This window comes from Ochotona princeps, chromosome 20 (assembly GCF_030435755.1).
Source record: "Ochotona princeps isolate mOchPri1 chromosome 20, mOchPri1.hap1, whole genome shotgun sequence".
Taxonomy (NCBI): domain Eukaryota; kingdom Metazoa; phylum Chordata; class Mammalia; order Lagomorpha; family Ochotonidae; genus Ochotona; species Ochotona princeps.
The window spans coordinates 35,712,293-35,729,466 of NC_080851.1; the positions used below are offsets into that span (position 1 = coordinate 35,712,293).

The 17,174-nt window shown below is 39.0% G+C and overlaps 1 protein-coding gene across 1 annotated transcript in view; it reads left to right on the plus strand.

Moving 5' to 3' along the window:
• The window catches only part of AGMO (alkylglycerol monooxygenase), a 297,295-nt gene that overhangs the window by 11,768 nt on the left and 268,353 nt on the right, over positions 1-17,174 (plus strand). Inside the window, exon 3 of the mRNA XM_004582474.3 lies at positions 592-743. Within this exon, the coding sequence (XP_004582531.2) occupies positions 592-743 (152 nt within the window). The remainder of the gene's footprint in view (positions 1-591; positions 744-17,174) is intronic.

Below are 17,174 nucleotides of genomic sequence, written 5' to 3' on the forward strand. Positions count from 1 at the left end.
AAAGAGTTTTTTAAACAAATATTTATTTATTCAGTTGTTTATTTGGAAGATGGAGTAAATGAGCACATGCTTCCATCCCCTGGCTCACTCCTTAAATAGCTGTGATGATGAGGGTGGAGTTATAGTGAGGACAGGGGCCACAAACCCATCCAAGCTTTCCCCACATGGATGGCCCAAGACCCCAACACTTGACCATCATCTGCTGCTTTCCCAGGTTCAGTAGAGGCAGCAGGATTAGAAGTTGAGTAGTTGCAATTCTCACATTGGATGGCAGAGTTGAGGTCAGTGTCTTAACCTCTTGTACCACACCACTGCCCTACTTTATGAATAGTATATTAGGAAATATGAGAAAAGAAAGGCCCCCTAATTTCCATGAAGTTAAGCATACACACAGCTGCTATTCATGCTGCCTGTGGAACTATAGTAACTATCTTGGGGGTCATTTTGTTACCAAGGAAAGTAAATGAATTAGAGGAGGAAAAAGTTTCATGTTCAGTGAATCTGTTACTATTCAGGTGTTGCCCATAAATTCCTAGCTAAATCTATGTCTACACTGTGATACAATTATGGCTTGTGGATTGTATTTTCCAGATTGTTTTTTAGGAGTATCGAAGTGACCAGTTATGTTTATGTCTGGGAGAACTACAGGCTCTGCAGTTTGCCTTGGGATTCTCCATGGACTTGGTATTTGACCTTCGTAGGAGTTGACTTTGGCTACTACTGGTTCCATCGCATGGCCCACGGTAAGGAAGTGCTTCTGATCTTACACACTGACCTGCGTTTGGTATGTGGCAGATATCTAGTCAATCCGTGTTGACCACATAGATGAATAAGTAATGTGGTGCATTTTAGAGCATATAAAATTCAGTTTGTAATCTGAAAGCATTTTCCAAGAATGTGTGAAATCAGGGCCCAGCTCAATAGCCTAGTGACTAAATCCTCACCTTAAATGCATCTGGATGCAGTATGTGCACTGGTTCGTGTCCTGGCTGCTCTATTTCTTTATCCAATTCCCTCCTTGTGGTTTGGGAAAACAGTAGATGATGGCCCAAAGACCCTGTACCTGCGTGGAAAACTCAGAGAAAATTTCTGGCTCCAGACTTTGGATTGGCTTAACTCCAGCCATTGTGGTCACTTGGGGAATGAGCCAGTGGGCTGAAGATCATTGTCTTTGTCTCTCCTTCTCTCTGTATATCTGCCTTTCCAACAAATAAATACATAAATCTTTTTAAAAATTGTGTGAAATAATTTCATTTATATCCTTTTCACATTTCACTTCCAATTTATACTAATATTTAGAAAGTGTGGCTACAGCATTGGCTTCATAATCTATATCCTTACTTATTTTTTCTTGTGACCTGTTTGGTACAGAGCACAGAAATGTGCACATAACATCCAATGTCCCATCTTGAATATTAAGGGTCATTCAGAAAAGCTGTGAGACGTGGGATTCCAGGTCATAACAATGGCCACAGTCACCTTGATTCCATGTCTTAGCTTTGTTCTCATGTTAAAAACAAAAGTGTCTTCAGCTAGGTATGGGCAATATGCACTTCAGCGCTACTGTAGTTTCACAAAAGTTCTTGTCTACAATAAAGCCTATCTGTGGTACAGTGCCCTGAGTTTGATACTGGGGACTTTTGACAGCAGTCTCCAAAAGTGGTCAGAGCCTCTGCAGGGGAGGCAGGGCTTGAGAACAGCAGTGAGCTAAGTGGCATAAATGGTCACTCTAGAAGATTCAAGGTTGCCAAAGTGTTTCAGAAGGCAAGGACTGGTTTCGAGAAAGTACTGAAGAGCAGAACTCAGGATTTGAGTGGGCAGTTGGGTGAGTGGGTGGGGAGGAAGGAAGGAAGGAAGACCGCTGGAATAATAATCAGAAAATAGGTGGGAGATGGAAAGGAGAGCCTTGAGATGAGGGTGAGTAGCTGAGTTGTGTGTGTAGGAGGGTGTGTGATCTTTCCCCAGGAAGAATGAGAGAAACAGGAGCAGCGTGGGCAAACCTCCTGAATTTTATATTTACCAGTTATGCTGTGGAATAGCTTCCTGAACTTTATATATACCCAAAGTGCTGTAGAGTGGCCTCATGAACTTCACACATACCCGTAACGCTGTAGAGCACTTTAAACTATGCCTTCTCCGAGACGATCAGGAATGTTCATTTCTTAGAACCCAGTAAACACAAGAGCCAGAAAGTCATTGATTCTGTCTGTGACCATTGCTGTCTTTGCATACAAATACCAGAAGATACTCGCCAATCAAGCTTGATCAAGAATAAAAATGTGGCCTATGTAGTAAAGTATAGTTATCTTATTGCAAAGTCTGTTTTTCTAAGATAAACCCATTGATGATATTCCTCATTTTCTGTGCAATAAGAGGCACCACTAAAAGCATTTCCATTGTATTACTTCATTTCCAGACCATTCTAACACCACCCTGTCCTGTGCCGATGTGCTCCTTTGAGAAATCTGCGAATTTGTTCCATCTATTAATGTCTACTATAACGAGCAATAACCAACACGGCATGACAAATGTAAATCTCTGAAACTCCGTTGGTTGCAAGGGCTCTCAGCAAAAGAAGAGCAATAAAATAAACCAGCGTTAGAGTGTGGAATCAAGGCCATCTAAAGTATGCTTCCTATTAGAAAATTTTGAACAGAGTCCAGTGAAGGAGGCAGGCTTTAAAAAAAAAAAAATTGAAAGCCTTCTGGAAAAACACTCAGGGCCTTCAGGCTATGGAGCCTAATCAGAAGTTCAAAGACTTGTAACTTGTAATGGAAATCTGGTAGGAAAGAAATAAATTATGTAGTTACTTGTGTCAGCCTTCGATACATGGTCTATTTTAAATTTTTATGTGCAAATAGAAGTATGAAATATGAAAATAGATATGTGGAAATATTTGCATACACTAGGAAAAGAGAAATGCTTACTATCAAATTTCTTGAACCTTTTAAATGACTGAATCCAAACAAAGTTATTCATTTAAGTTACTAAAAACTGAACTTTCAATGTTTCCAAAACACAAACCTCATCTCAAAATATTGGAAGAAAAATCCCTGGCTTCTTCCACTTTGGGTATCGCCGTCTTTCCACTACTATCAATAAAATGTTATAATAAAAATTATCCCCTTCATTTCTTATCTGTTACATATAGGAGTTTTGAAGACATGCTAGAAGACTATTACATATTGAATGTTGTTTTAATGTGTATCTAAAATAATTGCTAGGTTCTTTGGTTTTGGCTATGCTGTTCTCATTTGTTTCTTTTGCATACAAGTAGCATTTTACCTTGTTTAGTAGAAAATATTAGGATAAAACAGGTTATTCTCAGACATTTTAATTCCATATATATCTCCATAAAAAGAAAAAAACCAAGAGGAACATTTGAATTCACATGTGTTCTTTATATTTCGCTCTTTTCCTCTTGAATGAAAAAGAAATGGATCCTCATTATCCTTGTACAGGAGGAAGGGGTAGCACAATAACGTCCACAGATTTCTTTGATGGCTGGCAAATGAAACTGGGACTAAAATCAAATCTTAAAAGCAGCTTGTAGGCACGTGGTGTGTTTTTTGCTCTGTTCTGACTGTAAGTTCCAGGCAACATACCCAAGCAAAACAAGCAGTAGAGTCTGTAACTGATAAAGAATTATGGAGGAGACACAAGCATGAAGATCCTGCAGTGTGGGGATCTTGTAAAGATCCATAGAGTTAGTTATGCATTTGTGATGGATAGAGACTTATTTATGTATTTATGAAAAACAGAGAGGAGAGAGAGAGAGAGAGAGAGAGAGAGAGAGAGAGAGAGAGAGAGGAAGCTCTTTCATGTCTTGTACTTCATTTCTCAGGTGGCAAACAGCAGCTAGGTTTAAGCAGCTGTCTAGAATTTGTTACTTTCTACTAAAACACATGGACACTATGTGTACCTTTTCCCTCTTACATCGTTTCTATGATAGGACTACCCATAGCGCAACATTTAACCTTTGCCCATGGGAGCTCCTGAAATATGGAGTCTGGGAAGAACGACCGCAGTTCCCCCTCAAGACCCCTGCTCAAAGGGACGTAGGGCTGATAGGGCTGGTAAGACCTGATAGGGCAGAGTCTGTCTTACTCTCAGAGCTTCGACTGCCTATGATGGTGTTGGATTCTGCATGCGGAAAAGTGCAAAAATAGTTTTGACAGATCAGTGATAAGAGACAGATAACACCTGGGACACCTGCATCCCACATCAGTGTGTCCGGGTGCAAGTCCTCACTCTGCATACAATCCATCTTCTCCTGCCAGTGCCATCCTGGGAGGTACCGGATGATTCCAGTGCCAGCTGTTGACTGCATGTTGGGAATGGCTCAGCAGATGCGAGAGAACTCTCTTTCTCTCTTTCTCCTCCCTTCTGTAGCTCTGTCTTTCAAATAAATAAATACAAATAAAGAAAAAGTTAATATGTATTTTTCCAACAAAACATGTCTGTCTTTGAAGGATTGCAAGTTCAAGTGCACTGAGTTGTTAAACAGGGAAACCGTGCACTTACTGATAAACTGTAAAGGTGTCTAAGATCCCCATCAGTCCATTTCAACCACTGATACTGAAACATAGAAGTATTTCCAGAAACAGTTGGAAATTGGATAGTGACTTTGGTGGGGTATTTCAGGGGTCTAAAAAAGCTATGGAATAAGCAGAATAACTAGAATGTAGATAAACATGCTGAGTTTTCCTTGATATTTAACTGTTTTGGGAACAAAGCGTCTCTTTTCCTCCGGGTCTCAGGATGCAGTATATCCTGGAATCCAGTAGAGCAGAGAGGGCACGGAGAGGTGAGTGAGTCGTCATAGGGGTGTACCACTGCACCACCACTGACCGCACACATGACCTTGGGATCTGTCTCCCTGAAACAGACTTCATTCATTGTGTTCAGATTCTAGTTTTGAGAAGAAATTCAAGTGAAAAATCCTTTGAAAAGTGTGGAGATCAAGTAAATATGCATGAAAATTGGGGAATACAGCAACTAAAGCAAGCTGGACAGAGGCTGATGTGGAGATTTGAGATTTTCCACGTGAGCACAGGTGTGCGATGACCTCTTGGGGTTTTGAGGAACAATACTGAATTAAATAGGATCTGGGTCAGCCAGCTTTTGTCCAAAGTAATTAGTTCAAAATATGAATTTGGCAAAATCTTTCCTGCCATTTAATATGGCACATTAGTAGATGAAATATTTGTGCACGAACATTTTAGATTTGCACATGAATATAGTTAGACCACAAGAAAGAGACTTAGCGACATTTTATCCTTTTCTATTTTCCAAATATATTGTGATTGAATTTACATCACTGTATTCTAATAACACAATGGGAAACATTGCTGTGTTACATATTAACAGAAGGCAAAAGTAAGGTGATCACTCTTGAAGTAATTCAAATAAACTAATCAGTGGACCTTTCTACAGTCACAAATTTAATTTCCGCAACATTTTTCCACAAATATTTAAGACTACCTAGCACACACAAATCTTGTTCTAAGCACCAGAAACACCCTTCTTGTCAACAGATACGTGATCACTGATATGGCTTTTTCATGGACCATAGAAAAACTACATCATTCTGGTAGTTTTGATATGGGAAGTACTCAGATGCTTATGACGTGAATTTCAAAGCTGACTAAACACATTGGCCTTCTAGTTGCCATTAAATGTCAACCTCCTAATTTCTGAGTAAGCTGGAGTGGTAGGCCTAGAAAGCAAATCAGATTCTGTTAAAAATTCATACTTCTGAAATGATAACACTGATAACAGCACTCATAGTGATTCAACTGCTAAAAATTGGCTACCACTGAAAGCCATTGGAAAAGTGATAAGAAGCAGTGACTGCAGAAACAGGTTGCCAGTGTTCAGCACCTAGTACCAACACTCATTTAGCTGAGACCTGGGGCAGGCTGATCTCTGTGAGTCCTACTGTCCTTATCAATAAAATGAGAGTAGTAGCAGTCCACTATCCAATGGGATGTTGATAAGGTTTAAATGTCTAAAACCTAGGAAAATGACTCAGGTAATACCCAGAATAATCTGTAAAATAGGTAGGCAGCTGTGGCATAAACGGGAAGTATATGCCTGCCCTACACTGAACAGTCTTCCAGCTGCTGTGTGTGCTTCAGGAAGCACCCCATAGTTGTTACTCTTATGGAACTGATATTCTGGTGGGGAAGGAGCTCCAGGCTTAACAGAAGCAGAAGACGCCCAGATCCCTGCCCGATGGAGTTACAAGCGTCTATGTTTGGTCTGGCCCCACTCTAGTCATTCCAATTATTTGGGGGAGTGAACCAGTAAATGGAGGATATCTTTTTGCATATTTATCCATCTATTTGTAGCTACCTTTCAAATAAATGAAGCTTGAAAAGGAAAGAAGAAAAGAAAGAAAAGAAAGGAAAGGAAGAGAAAAGAAAAGAAAAGAAAAGAGAAAAAAAGAAAAGAAAGGAAAAAGCCTTGTGCTACAGTTATTCAGAATGACCTGGGTGTTTCTCTGAGAAGGTGGCGAGGGTACGGGCCCGGTGGCGTGGCCTAGCGGCTAAAGGTGGCGAGGGTACAAATGTGAAATTTTCTGTCACCCTAGGGTGACAGGAGAGGGAGGCCCAGGCCAAAGACGTGCGTGTTGGAAAGCTCTGTGGAGAAGCAGAGCTGACCCACTTGAGGAACTGCACATAGTCATGGATACCAGAGATAAATGCTGTGGCTAGAAGCCCTGGGTTGCAAGGACTGTGGGACTTTATTCAGGACACATGATGGGATGGTCATTTTCAAATTAATGGTTTGGCACAGTGAATTTGCAACTTTTCATATCAATTCCCCATAAAAATTAAATTGTACTGTTTGATAGTGGCATGCATGCAGTGTTCTAAAATGGTTTTTCTGTTGCCTGAATGATGTACATCACCTCTTATTTCTGTTTTATTTTTATATCAGTTGAAATGCCTTGCTAAAACAATAAATGGCTAAAATGGCTCAGCTATTATTAAAAATATGTTTAAGATGTGGAACTCTTTATTGCTCTAAGATTTTGAAATATCTGTGTTAATCTCCATGGAAATCTTCTTAAATCCATGCTTATCCTTGTGCTCCATGACTCACTTTTCATATCCCAGGTTAAACCAATGTATTGATGTGTGACTGCATGGCTCCTATGTAATTGTAAAAAAAATCATACATACACAGAATCATTTAAGTGTATGCCATTAGAACCACATAAGGGAGTTCACAATCTAGGAGCATGTACCTGAAAGTGCCATTGTGTTGAATGCTTGTTAGGATTTTGTTATTTTTTTATTTGAGGGAGAGAAAGAGAGTGAGAAGCCCCCAATAACTGGTTTACTCCCTGAATAGTCACAATGGCCATGTGTAGATGGGCCCGGTGAAAACCAGGGATAGTAATTGGATCTGGGTCCTCCACATTCGGGGCAGAATTTCAGTTTTTCAGTCACCCCATTCTACCTTTAAAGGTCCACATTAACAGGAAACTTAGTGAAAGTGGACTCAAGACCCCCCCCCAAACCAGGTACTCCAATGTGAGATGTAGGTATCTTAGCTGGCATATATTCACTGTGCCAAGTTCATGCACCTCACTCAGGGTTTTGAATGGCACTTATTCCAATTTGAAAGACTCACGAGCAGATGTGAATTGTGCAAGAAAGAGGATATTCACAAATTCTCCAAAAATTTGGCCTGAGTAAGTTCAGGCATCCTGTTGTTGTCTCCCCAACTGGGGAAACACTGATTACTGAATATGTTGATGGATAAGGAGTGAAGCTGCCTTCTCTTTCTCATCCTCCCATTTTGAAATGACGATTTTATTTTGGAAGAGTTTTACTTCTGCACAAACACAGTAGAAATTGTGAGTTAGTCCAGAGTTTCCCCCCCAACACACACACACAACACATGCAGTTTTCCCTATTATTAACACCTATCATTAGTATATACCTGTCATCGTTACTGGTTATTCTGCCTTCCCCCGTTGTTTATCCTTCGTCTAAACTCCCCACATCCCTCCAACCAGGACCTACCTGGAGTCATTACCATTCTGAGTGAGGATTCAATGCTTTTTAAGCTCTCACATATGAGGGATAACGTGTGGTTTTTATCCCCCCTTTACAGAGAAGAAAAAGGGTGATTGGATAGTATGCCAAAATTCTAATACATTTTTTTGGTTGTTTTCTAAAAGATTTATTTGTTTATTCAAAGATAGAATGACAAAGGGGTTGAAGGAAAGAAAGAGAGAGTTTCTGTCTATTGATTCACTCCCAGTATTGCTGCAAGAGCCAGGATTGGGCCAGTGCTAGAAACCAAGAATTCCATCCATGTTTTCAAAGAGGGTGGTAGAAGCCCACTTGGGTCATTTTCTGCTGCCTCCAAGAATGCATTTATAGGATGTTGAATCAGAATGGAGTAGCTGAGACTCAACTGTGATCTGGGAATTGAGACACCCCAAGGGGCAAAATCAACCATCATACCACAATGCCTCCTGTTGTTTTTGTTTTGTTTTGTTTTGTTTTTGCTTTCGTTTGTTTTTCAATCTCAGTTTAGCATGAGTGAAAGATGCTGCGGGCTGTGGGCTGTGAAAGAAAGAGCAGATTCTCTTCTCTGTGGCCCTGCAGTTCGGGGTTCAGAGGGCCTGACAGAGGACAAGATGCAGTGCAGTGGAAAGTCACTGATGGCCACATGAAGCTTGTTGCTCTAGAGTCAGGATTGCTGGCTTAGTTCCAATTTCAATACAGGCCAGATAATTCCATTTACTATTAGAGTCCTTGGAGCAAGATTGATTATTGTGGTTGTATCACTTGGGGAAATGTGTAACTTCAAGGAGCAGGAAGAGAGAAAATAATAGCTATTTATGTTTGTATAGTTATGGAGACTTGAAAGCCAAGATCAAAATGCTTGCAGGATTGTTTTCTTCTGAGTCCTCTCATCATCATGGGGTTTTCCTGTGTGTGTCTCTATCGCATTCTTGTAGTTGTAAAAAGGACATTGGTGGTATGTGTTGCCGGGCAGTATGTTAAAGCACCTCTTAGGATGCTCACATACCATACTGGAATGCTGGTTTGAGTCCCAGCTATTTTTCTTCTGACCCAGTTCCCTGCTAGAACCCCCTGGGAACGTCACAGGACGTGGCCCAGTTATTTTGAGTGACCCAGATGATGCTCCTGGTGTTTGGCTTCTGCCTGGTTAACCCTGGTCCTTACAGCTATTTGGGAAATAAACCAGAGGGTGAAAGATCTCTCTCATTTTGTCTCTTTGCCTCTCTCTTTCTCTCTCCCTTTTTCAAATAAAAGCAAATAAATAAGTAAACAAGTAATCAATTAAAAAAAGATTTATTTATTTTTAATTGAAAGAGTTACAGAGAGTGAAGGAGAGACCTCTCATCAGCTGTTTATTCCCCAGTTGACCCTAATGGCTAGAACTGAGCCAGGACAGAACCAGGAGCTTCTCCACTTAGGTACACAGGCCTAAGCACTTGCTCTCAAATCCATCAACAGGGGGCTGAATCAGAAATGCAGCAGCTGGTACTCAAACAAATGAAATGCCAGTACTACAGGTAGAGGCTTAACCCACTATGTCACAATGTCAGCCCCAGTAAATAAATACATAAATATATAAATATATATACATATATATATGAGAGAGAGAGAGAGAGGGAGGGAGAGAACAGTAGTTCATCCTGTGGATTAGGGGCAGCTTAATGACTTTATTCTAGTGTGCTTACGTCTTTAGAGGTGCTGTGCCGACACACAATCTCATCGCAAGGACCTGGAGCCAGGAATTTCCTTCACTCTGCCTTAGTCGCCTAGCTGGTTGAGGAAACAGTGACATTCCCTCTCCATGCACAGGCACAGAGGCTTCAAAAAGTTCATGGAATATGTATATGATTAAAAAAATGTATGCATGCATTCAAGCTGTCACCAAGATAAACTTATCTTTAGCATTTTGTTTGTCCAAAAGCTGTTTGAATTTGTCTAGAGCTGTTTCAGTGGCTTCAAGCTGCATTCTGAAACAATGGTCTCTTAGTTTCGAATCCATTGAATCTTTCTGAAACTAAGTGTTCTCATCTTTGGTATGTATTTCATTTTTGTTTTGAAATGATTGAAAAAAGAACCACATGTTTCCTCGGTGGTTTCGTTCCTAAACCTTTGTGTATTATGGAATATGCTTCTTTTTTTTCAAACTATAAATCCAAGTGATTGGATTAATTTCCTAAGTCACTTTTTTCTGCTATTTGTTCAAAACCAAGAATTCTCTCATCTCGTCCTTCTTTTACAAAGTATTTTTTTGATCCTGATCATTTGATTCTGAAGATACAAAAGTGATGTTATAAAACTTGACTTACAAACTTTATGTAAAAATGAGGAAAAGCCACTTTTTTCCAAACTATTAAAAATGAAACAATTTCAGAAAAAAGAGGACAAGTGAATAAAAGGTAGAAAATAATATGTGCACCCAAATTTAATTACTTTCCCTTCATTCTCCATTCTCCCCATAGTCACTCTGCTAAAAAAAAAAAAATATCACCCTCTGAAAGATGCAATTCTTAGCTCTTCCACCATTCTAAGAGCGTGACACTGGCCTCTGTGTGTGTCGTCCTTCCTTTTCAGATGAAATAATAGTGAAAAATTCATGAGGAAGAAGAGGGAGTGCAGGCAGGATGGAAGGCTGGGTGGAGGACATTGCTATGATCTTAAATTTGTAGATATGAAATACATGAAATTTTGTCACCTTATATAAAGAAAATCATTCACATTTTAAAAGTCCAAACATCTTTGAGTCCTTGGAAAGATCAAATGAGTAAAGTCTGACAGAAGGAGTGAAAAATGACAAATATGCTGTTAATGCAATGTGGCACATGTAACAAAATATAATAATAGTGCAAGATGATGCAATGTGTTCTGTGTAACGATGTATAGTATACGATGATCATGTTTTCTTTTCAATGATCATATATACATACACAGCTCACAGAATTATCAAAGCTCTTGGTGCAGTGTACAGATCCTGTCAAAAAGTCTGTTTGCATCATTATTAGTTGCCGATGACTGGAGTACTTCATCGAGCAGAGGATTTGGTCAAGGTGAACTGGATGGCTGCACAGTTAAATACATGCTGTAATGTGATCTGCAAAGCTGCCTGAAGCTCTGGAACTCTTGTTTCAGGAAGCAAGTCCTGTGGGTTCCTGGTGAGCACACTTTCATGGAGTCATCTTGGTCTTTACGGGGGATGCGCGATAGGACAAGATGCCACCTGTTGGGGATAGCAGGGACAAGTAACATGTGCATTTCAGACATGCGGTAAATCATCTTTTCCTGGAGGAAGCTGATAACAGAAAACATGAGGTGCATTTCTTTTCTCAAGTGAATATCATGTAATTTCAGTTTTCCTTTTGTCTGATCAGCATTGTTCATGCACATGGGAAGATGTTGGAAGAAGTGATATCATTTGGAATATATACATTTACCCACACTTTAAAAAATTACTTTTAGCATTCTCAATTGAATTAATTCATTCATTCATTAATATTGCTTGTTAAAAAAGCAAAAGCTTCTCCAGCTTGAGATTGAAAATCTCTTTTGCAGAACCTAGAAACTGACTTTGAAACAATTGCTGAAACAGATCGTTTCTTCCTTCTCATATGCTAATGGCTAATTTGATTTGGAACTTTTTTATTACAATGGAAGACTCAGACTTTTTGGAACACTTTGCAAAACATTATTTTGTATTGCGGGCATTCCTAAAATATATATGTAGTTTTTTTCTGTTCAAATTCACACATCTCCGTACTATAACGACACCCCCCTTCTGAATATTACCATGATACAGAGCTTCTTCTACATCAACCTTTAAAACAAACACCGTGAGCGAGCTCTGCACTTTGGGATCGTTTGAAGAGTTGAAGACAACACATCCTCTATGGGAAGTGCTTGGGCTGTGAGTTAAACAAACAGAACAGAACAGCCCCAGAAAAACACACCAGATGTGCAGGTGGTAGTTAAATCAGCAAGCAATTCTCTTTCATCAGTATTAGATTTCATGAGCAGTGATCTTTTCTTCTCGAGAATTAGAAGAATACACGAGAGGAAAAAAAAGTCATTACTGAGAATTTGTTGGGCGATAACGATGCTTAAGGAAAATTTGTCTCTATGTAAAAGGACGATGTACATTCTGTGTAAAATGTAAAACCAAGTACGTAACAAGCAGACCACAGAGATAAAGGCAAAGAGCCTGGGGAGAGGCTGTTTGTATGGCCGTGGTGACAGATAAATCATGCTGAAGCAGCATCTGCTAAACAAATTTTAAAATACAGAATAATGCAGGCAATCATAAAATTTAAGAATAAAAACAGACAACGACTATATAAGCACATTAAGCTACCACCGTGGATTTTTTTTTCTTTTGACTACATAAATGTCGTCATGTAAACTAGGAAATGAAAAGGGATAGGCACAATTATTGTCAAAGAAAGAGCCTGATGAATATTTTATGAGAATAGAGATGAAGATGTCATTGTATTAAATACATAATCATAGCCTAATACATAATCATTGTGTCCAGGGAAGGACACAATGTTTTGCTGAGATCTCAGTACCCATTTTGCTGAGATCTCAGTACCCAGCCTAGTCCAAGGTTCTCTGAATGCATAGTTTAGTGTAAACATAAACCCAGCGCCTTAACACGAAGAGGCGGAGGGCATCCAGACCACTGTTGTAGATGACTCTGTTTCTTTTCAGTGTTGCTTAGATGCTCCCTCGAAATCCTCTGAAAACTGAATACTGAATACTCACTTGATTGATTAGACTCGGCATAAGTAGTATAAATGACATTTCAGAAGTAACCCATCTCATATAGCATCCATAAAAATATAGATTGTTAAACATTTTATAGTAGTGAGTCAAATATTTTATGGCAATGGGGATGAAAAGATAAATTTAGTTAGTAAAAGGTTTTGAAATCCACGCAAATTCGGGATCTATGAAATGATTTCAATTTTGGTACTAGATTTAGCATACCATTTTGTTCCAAGTATCCTTGCATAATTATATATTATTCTTGTATAATTGTCCTTACAAGTCTGTATATGAAATAAAAAAATGAAGACTATGTAGAAGAAATTGTTGCATATCTGAATTAACTCAGAAAGAATATAAGTTTCCCACAGAACAGTAGAAATACATGTAGTTGTCAAACTTGAAAATTATCACAAATATTTACCAGTTAGTCTATATTATAGCATGTGAGTGGGTCCCATTTCCATAAGAGGTTTGACATAATAGTGGTATCCTCCAATTTTCAAAAACAGTATGATTCAATTATATATATATAATAGGCTGGCAAAGTAATGATTTCAAAGATAGCCAATCATTGTGTATACAGCTAACAGGCATCATTTTTATGACTGCTCTGTCAGACAGAATAACATTATATACATGTATATCATATGCAAATGCATAAATAGCTTTATATTGGTATGCCAACTTCAAGTATGCTAATTTAGCATTAAAATTTCATTCTAGTCTTCACATTTGCATAATTTTTTTCTATTCTCCAGCACTGAAAAATCTTGATTTTTAAGAATATTCAGGCATGTAATTATTTTCAATGTCATACAGTACACAGATTTCCGGCGCTGAAAAATAACAAACAGAATGCTTACTGATGGAAGCCGAGGTCTTCATTTTATTTCTTGTAATTTTCTGTTCCCCATTAGAGATTTTCCCACTATAGCTGTAATCAGAACTCTTTCACAAGTGACTGAGATCATTCTTTTCCGCTTTGGTTAGGGTAAAAATTTGATCTGAATTTAATTTGTTTCACTTTTCTTTAATTGTTTTCATTTCCTTTACTTTTGTATGGATCTAAAACAGTGTAACACCATAGAAAATGCTTGCGAGACATAGTGTTACATCTATCTTCTCTTTATATAATTATTACATTGTATAGTTAGCTGTTTTTTGGTTCATTGTTTCCTTATTTTTTATCCTTTCTGTGTCTCCTAATAAAACAAATAGGGACAGACACACTGCTAAGTCATAGTGCTTTTTTTGTTTATTTTTCTGTTTACTGATTGAGAAATGTGCTAATGTCTGTTCCTGTGCTAGTCTAATTGTAAGTTCCTCTGATTCTGTTCAGCTTGAGTTTATATAGATTTTTGAGACCATTACTTTAGGTGTGCACCGTCACAATCTGATTCTTCTGCTGAGCCACAAATGTACCATCGTGAAGTGTGAGGTCCAGCCTCACCCGTGTTCCTCTTCTGTGTTCAAATCGTATTTCTTTTCTCAAGAAAACAATCCTTACTTGTTAATGCTGTGGACAGCCGACATCTGTTCTTCCAAGTAGAGCCTTCCTCTTTATTCGGTACTCGGACTAAATGTTAATGAAACTCATATACTTTACCCCACTCCTACTTTTGCCAGAAACAGAAAGAATTCCGACTGATTATTTTTGTACTTACTGATATCCCGGGGAAAGAGCTAAAGAAGAGTTTATAAAACCTGGATGAAAAAAGGATGTAACTCGCTCAGTTTTCCCAAGGGCTGAATCTTCTTTGAACCAACTGACAGGTTTGGGATATACAGAAGGAAATCATGCATTGGTCTGAATGTCCAGATGTGGAGTGCACAGATGTCTGGGGTTACCCCTTTAAAGACCAGGAATGCAGTACCTGCATCTAAAGAGAGGAAGTTGTAAATAGTAAACATACAACTCACCGGTCAGTTGTCATCTGACTTTAAAGGAGCCTCTTCTTTTCCAGCTCTTTCAACCATACAGCAGTGACGTAAAAATCATTATAGATATAAGACCAGTTCAAAAAAGATCAGAAAGTGAATTAAATCAAATGGAGATTAAGGAAATAATAAATCTTGATGCATCGTTTTTGCTATACGGATGGACATTATTTTTCTAAAATGTTTCACTCATCTGCAACTGAGGAATTTTAGCTCAATTGAGACATTTAGCAATGTGTACCTATTTCAGATATGCATAGATTTCAACACAATATGTACAACTTTATGTCACAAGTTAAGCTGAAAAATATAGGATAAAGTTTGAACATTTTCTCAAGAAGAAGTAGGTCTAAAAAATCCCTCAGTTGCACAGGTATTGCTTCATGTGTCATTTTTGTGGTGAGAACACTTGGATTCTACCCTTAGATTTGTAAACATGTAATCTATAGCATTATTAGCTGTAGTCACTACTGTGGAGGGAATATCTGCTGGATTTATTGCTTCTATTTAACTGCTCTTCGATATTCTTTCAGTAACATTCTAGTCCTTGGAAGCTACCCTCCCACCCACTCCGCTTCTCTACACTTCCTTCTGCGAGAACACGGAACATCTTCATACGCATTCTGAATCATTCCCATTTCCTTAGACTGATACAACAGAAAATTCTTGTGGAAAGCAAAACCAACATTGATTCTGCTGCTTACAAATCATGTAGCTCAATGTCATCCTTAGCATTTTTAGGCGCTAACAGAGTAATATCTTCAGATTTTCATATGAAGAGCGGGGCCATCTGTGCTAGATGAAAAGATTAGAGGTGCACTATAAAGAATGTTTCACTTTGCGATAATACTGCCCTCATACAAGCATTCATTTTTACACAGTGTGCTGTTATTTTAATATTCTCCATTGTTACTAGGCTTTGCATGATTCTTAGAAGCCAGAACATATATCCATGGGAATGACAGCCAAGTACATCCTAATTCCAGAAAATTTAGAGGGCTCTGGGATTTGAGGTTGACGTTTTCCTGGCTGAGCTCCAACATGCAACTAAAGAAGGGAAAAGAAAGGAATCATTTGGGGTTCTGTGTTTTCCTAAAGTTCATTCAGATCTGGAGAGAAAAATGATGCTCAAAGCCAAGCATAGGATAACAGGAAGTCAATTCAAAACGCATTATGTAGGAGGTCTTCAATAAAGAGAATGTTGTCAGTGGGAATTCACGAGAGTTGAGGCTCAGGTGAAACCTGGCAATTCTTCAAGTTGGGCCTTCACTGGCTTTCCCAGTGAAACACCTACTTCTCTGGGATACAGCTCCTCCTTGGCACTGATGAACAGGTAGGGAGAGAAATGGATAGAGAGAATGCAGAAAGAGGAGGCCACCCCTGGCATTGTGGCACACATGCATGGCCTTGCCTAGCCCAGGCCCACATCTGGATGCTTCTCTTGTTTGGATTTGATTGCAGAGACAGGGCAGTTCAGGGGGAAGTTGTGGGAAGTGGATCTTGGCAGGGAAGATTTGCTGTGCCACAAGGGAGCAGGAGAGCAGAGATCATTTAATGACTCACACAGAATATACTGTGGGTCTGCTGCCTTTCCTCTTCCTCACAGATATCAAGCTGCCACCGTGTAATAACGGGTTTGGTTGTGGCACCGAGACATGTTAACCAACTCCTGGGCTCTCCTGAGGTACTCATTGACTACCCTTTTGGGTTTTGCAAGGCCCTTTCTTATTCAGAGAGGTAGAAGACTGGAAAAGTTTAAACATGGATGGACATAGCATCAAGTTCTATATCATACTCATTACTGCAGGCTTATGCAGATGCCTTCAATTGTATGAATCCCAGTTTTTGTTTGTAAAGTGCTCGTAGACACTATATATCTCTCAAAATTCAATGTAACTAAGTGAAATTTTCAGTGACTGATATTAGTCATCACATTTATGCTAGCTGCTTTCATTATCCCAATTATTGATGTATATATCTGCTGTGCGGTTGACCATTGCAGAATCTGTAAGAGATGGTGTTACATGTTTAGACATCAAAGAACAGAAACACAAGTTAAACTCAAAAGAACAGAATAAATACATTTAGTGAGTCAGCTATTGATGTCTATTTCAAGCATATTCAATTTGAGAGAATTATTAGATTTCCAAGAGAAAATTGTCCACTGCTAGTGTTTTTACCAAAGAGACCCATTCTAGAGCTATAACCATACACACCGTCAGCACATTGGTGGTGTGAAAATCTGCATGGGAGATCAACAACTAAAGGAATCAATCTGGGGGAGAAAAGATCACATAAAAGCTTAGCCTTCGGCTGTTCCATTGGGGAGTGCGGAAGGAGGAGGAACCAGTGAATTAGAACAGGGAGACAGTGTTTAAAAACTGTCACTGCAGTTGGAGGTTCAGGGTTCAGAAAGAGTGACGACAG